This window comes from Helobdella robusta, assembly GCF_000326865.2.
Source record: "Helobdella robusta unplaced genomic scaffold HELROscaffold_30, whole genome shotgun sequence".
Classification (NCBI taxonomy): Eukaryota; Metazoa; Annelida; class Clitellata; order Rhynchobdellida; family Glossiphoniidae; genus Helobdella; species Helobdella robusta.
In genome coordinates, this window is record NW_008704502.1 from 1,101,186 (window position 1) to 1,112,828 (window position 11,643).

General features: G+C 37.2%; 2 protein-coding genes across 2 annotated transcripts in view; one reads left to right on the forward strand and one right to left on the reverse strand.

Moving 5' to 3' along the window:
- Positions 1-6,926, reverse strand: part of HELRODRAFT_81288 (hypothetical protein) — a gene marked incomplete at both ends in the record, with an annotated part of 9,677 nt that extends 2,751 nt beyond the window's left edge. The window contains 10 exons of the mRNA XM_009022017.1: positions 19-182; positions 1,334-1,488; positions 1,755-1,868; positions 2,160-2,255; positions 2,394-2,618; positions 2,978-3,167; positions 4,520-4,658; positions 4,973-5,040; positions 5,259-5,421; positions 6,851-6,926. Coding sequence (XP_009020265.1) covers positions 19-182; positions 1,334-1,488; positions 1,755-1,868; positions 2,160-2,255; positions 2,394-2,618; positions 2,978-3,167; positions 4,520-4,658; positions 4,973-5,040; positions 5,259-5,421; positions 6,851-6,926 — 1,390 coding nt within the window. The remainder of the gene's footprint in view (positions 1-18; positions 183-1,333; positions 1,489-1,754; positions 1,869-2,159; positions 2,256-2,393; positions 2,619-2,977; positions 3,168-4,519; positions 4,659-4,972; positions 5,041-5,258; positions 5,422-6,850) is intronic.
- Positions 6,927-8,256: 1,330 nt separating this feature from the next.
- On the forward strand, positions 8,257-10,418 carry HELRODRAFT_157199 (hypothetical protein; the record flags this gene model as incomplete). The annotated part of the gene is made up of 7 exons (XM_009022018.1): positions 8,257-8,416; positions 8,743-8,967; positions 9,121-9,417; positions 9,526-9,717; positions 9,816-9,961; positions 10,098-10,256; positions 10,332-10,418. 7 exons carry the CDS (start codon positions 8,257-8,259, stop codon positions 10,416-10,418), a joined length of 1,266 nt encoding a protein of 421 aa, XP_009020266.1.
- Between the last annotated feature and the right edge of the window lie 1,225 nt (positions 10,419-11,643).

The window sequence follows — 11,643 nt, forward strand, 5'->3', positions numbered from 1 at the left end:
GAACCGACACTCGTCAACTGCTGAACGTAAAATAGAGGGCAGTGATGTACTTGGATTTAATCGTCGGTCCGGCCAAAGATCCGTTATAAGGTTGCTGCGTGTGCTGCGCTAGGTCATCGAGCCAACCGATTTTATTATCGCTCAGGATCATTCTTTCGCGTTCTATGTTGCCGATCGCATACCTGGATTGGTTGGTTGGTTGGTTGGTTGATTGGTTGGTTGGCTGGTTAGTTGGTTGATTGGTTGGTTGGCTGGTTGATTGGTTGGTTGATTGGTTGGTTGATTGGTTGGTTGATTGGTTGGTTGATTAGTTGGTTGAGTGATTAAACTATTAATAGATAGACTAATTCATTGATTTACTGACTGATAGATATATAGGTCAATAGACAGATTGATTGATTGATGGATAGATAGATAGATAGTAGATCGATAGATAGACAGATTGATTGATTAATTAATTAATTGACTTATAAATTAATTAACTGAATAATATTCTAATTGAATGTAAAAGTGAATAAAAACAAATAAGCTCTTTTGGTTAGAATGTAAAAAAATTAAGAAAAAACATTTAAACGGTGCTACCAAAAACAGTGAAAATTGTTATCAAAATTAAATCTGTGACAGCTTATTTTAAATTTAGAATCTAAGTTAACTTTTACCAAAGTTTAATTTATCTAAAACAATTTTTTAAAAATGGCGAAAGAATTTTTTTTCATTAATAAATATCTTTTTAATAAAATTGAAACACACGTTTGAAGTTATCTGTGATGGAAAAATAAGGTATGACGTTGCTGTTGATGACGACGTTGGCGATCAATCATTCATTCATTTATTCATTCATCAATCAATTATCAATCAGCAATCAATCAATCAATCAATCAATCAATCAATCAATCAATCAATCAATCAATCAATCAATCAATCAATCAATCAATCAATCAATCAATCAATCAATCAATCAATCAATCAATCAATCAATCAATCAATCAATCAATCAATCAATCAATCAATCAATCAATCAATCAATCAATCAATCAATCAATCAATCAATCAATCAATCAATCAATCAATCAATCAATCAATCAACCAATCAATCAATCAATCAACCAATCAATCAACCAATCAATCAACCAATCAACCAACTAATCAATCAATTAATAAATAACCTGACCAAACGAACGACCAACCATCTAACTAATCAACAAATCTAAGAACGAATAATATACCAGTCAACTATTCAGACGGAAAATCACAAAAGTTACATCATCAGCCAGCCAGCCAGCCAATCAACAACAAAAGTTTACAAAACCAGTTAACCAATTAGAAAACGAACCATATGCAGGCCAGCCAATGAGCGATAAGAGCAAATGTTGCCATAAGCAACAGCAAAACTGCGGCTCCGTACTCTGAATATCGATCCAACTTTCGTGCCACACGGACCAATCTCAACAAGCGAGCTGTTTTTAATAGACCAATCAGGGTTACCATCTGTTTTTAGGGTTTTTGGTTGATGATGATGATGATGGTGACACTCTGGTGATTTGTGAAGATGATGATGATGGTATAAACGATAATGATGATGATGATGATGATGAATGTGATGATGACGATAATAGTGGTCCGTTTACGATTACAATTTTATGATTATTATTGTAAAAAATAACAACCACCATTACAACCATCATCATCATCTCATCATCATCACTACCATCACCACCATCACTGACGTCATCGCCATCATCATCATCACTTACGTCGTCAGAATCAGGGCCGAAAATGAGAAGATCGAAGGGGATGGCGGCCACCATGTCAATGAGGAACCAGCCCTTGAAATAGTTGATGGCTATCTTGCCGGGATGGCTAACGACCTTGGTAAGGTCAAGTTAATGAAAGGAAAAATTTAGTAAATTAAAAAATTGTTTCAGGTTAATTCAGATGGCAAATGTGTCAGGTCTTGATTTGTAGGCAGTTCTGCACATGCCAGAGTACATAATCCAGGATACAAAAAAAACTTAACGTGAATTTTGATTAAATTGTTTTAATTTTGAAGCGCTATACAAATTAAATTTCCACTAGTCATTCACTCACTCACTCGTTCATTCATTCACTCACTCACTCGTTCATTCATTCATTCATTTATTGACTACTCATTCACTGACTTCGTCATTTTTGTTGACGTATGTAGTGCGGAAGTTGATGAGGATGTCGATGATGAACATGACGTCAACGAGCAGGTCCGTCACGGATATAGGATCCTCCCTGTACCTGTCCCACGGACTCTTTATCCCCTTGCTCTGTTGGGACGATGGTGACAACGACGACGATGATAATGGTGATGGTGGTTGTGGTAGCGGTAGTAGTGGCAATGACGAAATCGTTGATGATGACATCACCAAACGATAACAACAACAACAACGACCAACTTTTTCCTTATAAGCCGGATCGTTAAGTAGGAATGCGGCCACGTATGGAATGCAGATGGCGGTGTAAATGACCAGAATTAATATCAACCAGTCCCAGGCGGCTTTGAAGGGAGAATAATGAACTATGGTGCAGCGGTGTCTCGAGGGAGTCTGGAGTTTATATTCGGGCATGACCTCTGCCCCTAAGGACAGCACCTTTGGTGATTTTGGGGCGAAGTTTTTATATTTATACAGGGTGGTCCACAAGTACATTTTTAAAGTTAGTGATAATTGTTACGTTACTTGCTTGATCATAAAGTAGCGTACCCGTATGTGTGTGTGTGTGTGTGTGTGTGTGTGTGTGTGTGTGTGTGTGTGCGTGAGACTGTCTGTCTGTCCAGAAGCAAATTTTTGATAAAATTTATTATAGGGCAAATTGAATGAAATAGAAATGATACGAAAGTAAGAAGCAGAAGTAAATTTTGTTTTAGTGCAAAAGTCGCACGTGTTTCTATATTTCATATTTCCCTGGCTCTATAAATTATTTAGTAGAGGGAAAAGAGGGAACAACCAACCTGGGCAACTTTTTCGCTGACGTTGTGTTTGACACTCTGCATGGGTAGGAATACCCCGCCTCCTCCTCCAACGCCCCCTTGCTTGGTGGACGATATTACACTGTGGAGGTCCCTATCTCCACCCCCGAATCCATTGATAGCCCCGCTCAGTCCGGTCCCAATTTTGCGGAAAGTTAGGAAATCCCCGTTGCTGGTCGGGTGCATCTTAAATCTGGATATCTCGGAGTCACTGGATTGCTGCTGTTGAGTTGTTAGGCGGAAGGATGGCCGGTGGTTGGTCAGTCTAGAAGCTGCATGTGTGTTTATTCGTGTGTGTATGTGAGTTTACGTGCGTGTGTGCGTACATGTCCGTGCGTGCTGTACTGCGTTTTAGCAGTAAATAAAACATCATTTAAATATAAATAGATATATAAATATAAATAAATATATAATAAACAACATAAATAAAGACAACAACACCAACCATCTCAACATCATCAACAACAACACCAACCATCTCCGAGAGCCAATGTAGCATGTTCGCTGGCAGCCGCCCGCCTTAACGACCCTTTGTGTTGTAGGGCTTGTTTCTCCCCAGGCTCAAAACTCCCCTCCACACACGTGTTATTAGTAATGTTGTTACCTATATTGTTTGCGTCGTTTCCGGCTGGTTGCCAGGCCAAAAATTGGCTCTCACTCAAAACAGGCAACTCTAATGCATCAGACTCAGCGATCGGTCTATCCCTAACGTAAACGGCAGACGATAATCTTGGCGGGTGAAGAGAATCGCCGACGAACAGTTGCTGAGGCTGCTGTGGTTGTTGCTGCTGTGGCAGTTGCTGCTGTTGCTGTGGTAGTTGCTGCAGTGGTAGCTGCTGTTTGGAATGTCGATCAACGTGGTTTAGCATCTTTCTGCGGTCGTCATCGCACCCGACCGCTGCAACTACATCTTCGTCTTCATCCTCATCGGCCTGGTTTCTGACGCTTCTATTACTACTATCGCCTCCACCATAATTCCGTACGTCACGTGACTCAAACTCGACGCCATCTTGTACTATGACAAGTGGAGATTTCCGTTTCCGGTGAAATTTCCGAATGCTATTTCCGCCGGAAGTCGACGGAGATGATGACGACCTCGAGATGATGTGACGCACGGCTGGGAGACGGAAACGGAAGAGGCGATTGTGTTGCTGCTGCTGGGCGTATGCTGGTAGTGTTTGTGTGTGTGTATGTGTCTATGTCTGTGTGTGCTATGTTATCGTGTGTGCGTGCGTGCGTGTATGTTTGTTTGTGTGTGTGAGCGTGTGCGTGCGTGTGGTGGTCAATATATATATATATATATATAATAATATGACAACAAAAACACAGCAATGAGCATATGAAAAAAGAAATAAATAAAAATAATATTTTATTACCGCATAATGACCCTTGATAATGCAAGATATAAATCAAACGACGACGAATAACAACCACACACACACACACACACACACACACACACACACACACACACACACACATGCATACACACAAAGAAACACACACAAACACACACACACAAACTAGCATTTGATAGATAATTTATTGGTATCTTTCTTGAGAGGTGCGTCGGTAATGTCCTCGAGATTCAAAATAAACAGAATGACGTCATTGTTCTCATTCCTAACCGGGGCCACCAAGACACTGCACAGAAACTTGCTGCCTAATTTTAGGAAAGATGATGACGACGATGATGACAAAATGATAGTGAGTTAAGTGAGAGAGTTAAAAAATAAGAGAAAGATGATGAACTGACGGTGAGTAAATGAAAGAGAATGAAGATTGCAGTTGAAGAGAGAGAGAAAGAGAAAGAGAGAAAAAAAAGAGAGACAGAAAGAAAGAAAGAGAGAGAGAACAAAAAACAAAATTAAAAAGAAACTCAATCCAATAAGATACTTCAAAGTACAAAACGATATGATACAAAACGAAACGAAACAAGATACGTAAGCATGATAGAATCAAGATACAGATACCTACCATCTTTTTTGTAATACAGAACTTCAACCTGTCTTTCTTCATGCCCATTAAGTGATTCTTTGATGTACCTGGTGATGATGACGATGATGAAAACGATCGTGATGATGATGTTAAAAAAGTTTTATCATTCCATCATAATTTATCCCAAAAATCAGCCAATCAAATCCAACCAATCAGCCAGCTAACCAACCAATCAAGAGCTAGCCAGCCAGCCAACTAATTAATAACCAGCCAGCCAACCAACCAATCAGGAGCCAGCCAACCAACCAATCAGGAGCCAGCTAACCTTATGGCGTGCGATGAGGTCAGAGGGCCGTGCAGAAAATCGCAGGTGCACGGTTTCTGCATAACCTCGGACCGGTTATAGCCGGATAGTTCGGAGAAACCATCGTTGCAGAAAATTATCGGTCGGTTCTCGACCTTGGCGTTCGCTATTATGAAATTCCGATCTGTAGGGGTGATGATAACGATGACTATATTGGTGATGATGACGATTTATTATTGTGATTCTTCTTCTTTTTCTTCTTCTTCTTATTATTATTATATCTTAAAAATGATAAATATAACAAAAAATTACGTATGACATCATTTCTCTTTCTCTCTCTCTTCCTCTCTCTCTCATCATTGTCACTACCATCGTCGTAGATGGTAGTTATGACGTCACTTATGACGTCAAGATGATGCAAATGATGATGATGATGCGTTAACATAGTGTTTCGTCTACGTCAGCCAACCAGTCACAAACGATACATACATACATTCAATCAATGAATGGATGGATTCGCTTTTTTCTTTCCCCCACTATAATTATCTCTCTCTCTCTCTCTCTCTCTCTCTCATCATCATCATCATCACCACAACTATCATCATCATCATCCTCAACGTAATCGTAAAATATAATAATCATCATCATCATACCCACTGTCATCATCGTCATCATCATTGTCAACTTCGACATTTCTCCATGTGTCTATTATCGATTTTTCCGCATCTTGTCATTCCTTTACTTCTTTCCATTTCTTCAATCGTTCATTCATTCTTTCGTTCATTTGTCCATTCATTCATTTGTTTATTTATTCTTTCGTTCATTCATTCGTTCGTTCGTTCAGCTGCATATTCGTTTATTCATTCGTACTTACGTTTATTTTTTAATTCATACTTGTATTGATTAATTAATTAATACATTCATCTGTTCGTTCATTCATTCATTCATTCATTCGTTCATTCGTTCGTTCGTTCGTTTAGATTAAAATAACAAAGAAGATGACGATGATGACGACGTAAATAATTTCATTGGCTCTAAGTGCGGTTAACGATCACGATGATAACGATGATGACGACGACGATGGTAATGTTGAGTAAAAGCAATAATGCCGCCGTTTTTCAATCCAGGTGCTGTGTCATGTGTGACATTAGTTCTCTTTCTTTTTTAATACTTGTTAAACTGTTTCCATGTATGTGTGTATATTCGTGTGTGCGACGTGTGTGTGTGCGCGCGCGCGCGCGCGTGTGTGTGTGTGTGCTTGCCAATTCATTGATCCTATTTTAAATTCACTTTACGCATGAATAAATGATTGATCCATTGATTGAATGAACAAATAAAAGGACGAATGAATGAAAAATAAATAGATGATATAATGAATTAATAACCAATGAACGAACGAACAAATGAACGGACGAACGAACAACTGAGCAAACGAACGTTATCATTGTCATTAAACATATAAATAAATGAACAAATAAGAGAATAAATGATCAAACAAACGAAAGAACAAACAAACGAACGAACAAACAGACGAATGTACGAACGAACAAACAAATGAACGAACGAACAAATAAACGAACGAGTGGATGAATAAAAAATTAAATTCCACTCACTCTGTCCATCGAACTTCCTTATAATGGTATCGATGAAAGTGTTCTGTGGAGCAACATGGCCTCTCCGGATCGGCATGATGATGATGATGATGATGTTATGATGATGATGATGACGTTATGTTGATGATGATGATCTTATGAGAATGATAATGATGAAGAAGAAAGTACGATGATGATGATGATAATTACAACAGCTGAAGTCGATAACAAAAAAGATGATGACGATGATGATGACACAGGCTAGAATTGATTATGATGATGATAATTGATGACTAGAATTGATGATGATGATGATGTTGCCATAGTGAAGATGGTGACATGATCCAGTAGCTGATGAGTCCACCATAATCACATAAACATCATGTATATTTTTATCTTAAAATTCACATACATCATTGTCCTTTAAGTTCATTATCAACTATTGTTGTTTGTTAATATTATTATTATTTATTATGTTATTTATATAAATAATAATTATTATTATTGTCGTTGCTATTCTCTTTTTATATTTAATTAATCATACATTTCAACAAATACAATTAAAGTCAATATTTAACAAATTTCTCATAAGAAAAGTTAGGATGAACACTGATGTGATATGATCTTGCTTGCTTGATGGAAGAATTAATTGTGATTTCAAAACATTTATTTATAGTTTATAATTATAAATTCAAATTAAATATATTATTTATATTTATAATAAAAATAAAATTATGACACAAATAGTTAATAAAGTATATAAAATTATAGATCTTAAAATATAAAATATGAAAATTACCAAATCAACCAGTTTGTATTTTGTTGATTAATTTTTAATTTTAATATTTTAATTTGTTTTTAAAAAGCAAAATTACTAACGCCATGTCAATAACATATTATTGAAATATGAAAAAATATAAATTGATGAAAAAACTGTCATTTTGTCGCCAAATAAGTAATAAATAAATTGAAACTCTCAACGTAATAAATGAATTTTGATGAAAAATATAACACAATATAGATTTAAAATACCAAATTTAAAAGCCCTTTGAAGCGCTTCATTTTATTTTTGTTTAAAATTTTGGTAAATTTTAATTAAATGTTTAAATATAATTGTATTTATAATTTGTTATAGACAAAAAATATAAATTTTTTAATGGAAATACTTCAAATTATTAAAAAAATGACACTAATATTGCAAAATATTAAAGTGAAAAAAATTTTTTACTAATTTAAAAAAATTAAAACTTTTAAACAAATATACTATCTATTCAGACAAACTGATCAACCATTCAATAAAAAACTGTATAGTAATATATAGTTTTTTGAATTTATATATAAATATTATATAATAGTAGCACCCCTACTTTTAGGCGTCAATAAAATCACGTGACTTCATACAGTCAGACATTTTGCATAATTTTAAAATGGCGGCTCCCATACTGAAGTGGAAACGATTAACTAACGCTACTGGACCCTCTCCCAGGCCCCGTCATGGCCATCGTGCCGTAGCCATTAAAGATTTGATGATTATTTTTGGAGGAGGAAATGAAGGAATTGTCGACGAACTTCACGTTTACAATACCGGTTAATGGAAATTATTTTTTTATTGCGGCTTACTATCCAAGATGGCGATCACTATAACGATAAATAATTAAGCGATAATTGCTTTTTTTTATCGAGTTACGTAACTTTTGTTATTTTATGCTTCTTTTTATATTTTGACACTTTTTTATTATGTCCGTGTTTGTAGTTGTTTTGAATCTAATTGGAAGCATTTTATATCACTGTTTATTTAATATTAATTAAGTTGAAAACTTAGCGGGATTTTCAAATTTAATTGCAAACGTAAACGTAACTGAAATAAATATCTTCATGATTTTAATTTGTTAAATTATTCTCTGTACATCAAGCTACAAATCAGTGGTTCATTCCTGCCTTGAAAGGGGAGAATCCCCCAGGGTGTGCAGCCTATGGATTTGTTTGTGATGGATTATCCAAGATACTAATGTTTGGGGGCATGATTGAGTATGGCAAGTATTCAAATGAATTATTCGAACTTAATGCCACAAGATGGGAGTGGAAGAAATTGAAACCAAAACCACCAAGAAATGGTAGTCCCCCTTGTCCTAGATTAGGTAAGTTACTAATTAGTATTACTACTTTTTTAATTTTTATATGTTCATTTAGTTTTGCTTTTTTAAAATTTAATTAAATGTTCTTCCACTTTGTAGGCTCTTTTTTTTTACAAATCATATTTTCAAATAATTATTTCTCACAATCATCTCTAGGACACAGTTTCACACTGGCTGGCAATAAAGTTTTCCTTTTTGGTGGCCTGGCCAATGAAAGTGATGATCCAAAGAATAACATACCAAAATACTTAAATGACCTCTACACACTGGAGATGAAAGTCAGCACAAATACATATGCATGGGAGACTCCATTGGTTGGTGGTGACCTCCCTCCTCCCAGAGAATCCCATACAGCTGTTGCATACTGCGACAAAAATGGATCTAACTATCGCTTGATTGTCTATGGAGGCATGAGTGGGTGTCGATTAGGAGATCTCTGGGTTCTTGATATAGGTAATTTAAATGTAATTTGCATCATTATTTTTAATTGTTTATTGACAATTATTTGTTTGACCATGTATTCATTTGATATTTTTATTCCATCATTCCACAAATCGTTAGGAGCGATGCTCTGGACTAAACCAACTGTTTTCGGTATTCCTCCTCTTCCTAGAAGTTTGCATTCTTCAACGATAATTGGCAACAAGATGTATGTGTTTGGTGGCTGGGTTCCTCTCGTCATGGATGATGTCAAAGTGGCAGCTCATGAGAAAGAATGGAAGTGTACCAACACTCTTGGCTGTCTTAATTTAGGTTGGTCTTTAATTGGTCATTTGGTTGTTTGCACAAGTTATTGATTACTTGGTCTTTCATTTTTTGTCTCACTGGCAAAACAATACACCTGTCTACAGATACGATGAAATGGGAACACTTGACAATGGAGATGGTTGAAGATTCCATGCCGCGAGCTCGTGCTGGGCACTGTGCTGTAGCCACTCACACCAGACTCTACATCTGGAGTGGTAGGGATGGATATAGAAAGGCTTGGAACAATCAGGTCAGTTTGTGTTTCTCTGCATGTATTGATTGGTTGGCTGCTTAGTGTCTAGGTGGGCTTACCATTTGAATGATTATTTTTTTAATGGGTGGATAATACATCAATTTTGATCAATACTCTGTCAATTTTAAAACAGGTTTGCTTTAAAGACCTTTGGTTTCTAGAAACAGAAAAACCTGTTGCCCCAAGTCGCGTTCAACTAGTAAGAGCCAGCACAAACACATTGGAAGTGTGCTGGGGAGCTGTACCTACAGCAGAAGCCTACATATTGCAATTGCAAAAGTACGACATGCCTGTGGCTGCCCCTGTGCCACCTGTCTCTACAGCACCTGTTGCTGCTTCCATTGTTTCCCCAGCTGGTCCTAATCAGCTTACCCCTGCCAAGACACCAACTGGAAATCCTCCACTGTCTCCAATGAAGGCAACTGGTGTGTTCAGGCCGGCTGTTGTCGGTTAGTTTGCATGTTTGTGTGTGTGTATGCACGTGCAACTGAACTTAAATTATCATCAGAAAATGGAATTTCATATGTAGTGTTTAACTTACTTGTAATTAAATTGTAGGTAGTGTTAATCCGACTGCAGTGCGAGCCACTCCCGGCATCTCTCTGCAGATGCAATCGGCTGCTCCTACGTCTGCAATTAGACTTGCCACGCCACAACAAGCAGCTAGCATCAGACAGAAGCAGCTACAACAACAGCAGCAACAACAAGCTACTCCACAGCTCCTTAAAATTGTTGGTGCTCAGCAATCTCAGCAACAACAGCCACAACAACAACAGCAGCAGCAGCAACAAGTTAACACTCCACAGATCATTACACTGGCTACTGGAAGATCTGTTGTTAGTAGTGTTGTGTTTCTCTCTCTCCCTCTCTTTTTCTCTCTCTCTCTCTTTCCTCTTATCATAAATATCTCACACAAAATATGAATAGGGCATCATAGGATCAGCTCCAGCAGTCCCAGGAGGAGCAGGAGGTGTACAGCAGCAGAAGATTGCCTCATCCTCTACAGGAATCAGAGTTTTGACACCTGCCATGTCAGCTGTTACACCATCCCTCAGGATTTCTAGTGCAATGCCAAGGACGCAATGTATGGATTTTTTTATTTTGCTTAGTTTGAGATTTGGTTTTTTTTAGTTTTCTTTTGTTTATCTTTATTTAAAGATTTTTTTTGTGGTGTTCCCTTTAGATTTTTTATATTGTCATAGTCATGATATTTAGTCATCATCTTTATCATCATGTTAACAGTAGCATCACAGTTTGTTGCTGGTGGTCAGACATTGAGAGTTGGTACTGCACAAAATAACTCTACCCTCTTGAAAGGTTTCCGAATGGTTAATTTGTTGATGACTGGTTGATTGATTGATTGATTGGCTGATTTATTATTCATGCCCTTTGTACACTCATCAATCAATCACTGCCACATACACACTCATATGCACAGCAGTACCTAACCAGCAAGGATCTCAGTTGACTCAAGTAGGCAAGCAGATCATAACGGTGAAAGCTGGCGGAGCAGCCACTGCCTCTCCTGCCGTCGTTGGAGCCGCCGGTGCAATTGTTGGAAGTCAGGTGGTGACTGGTGGTGTTGGTGCTGGCATACCCCAATCCCAGCCACAGATTGTCACTCTTGTCAAGACGTCACAAGGAGTGCAGGTTGGATTTATTCTGTTTGCTGTAGCTAT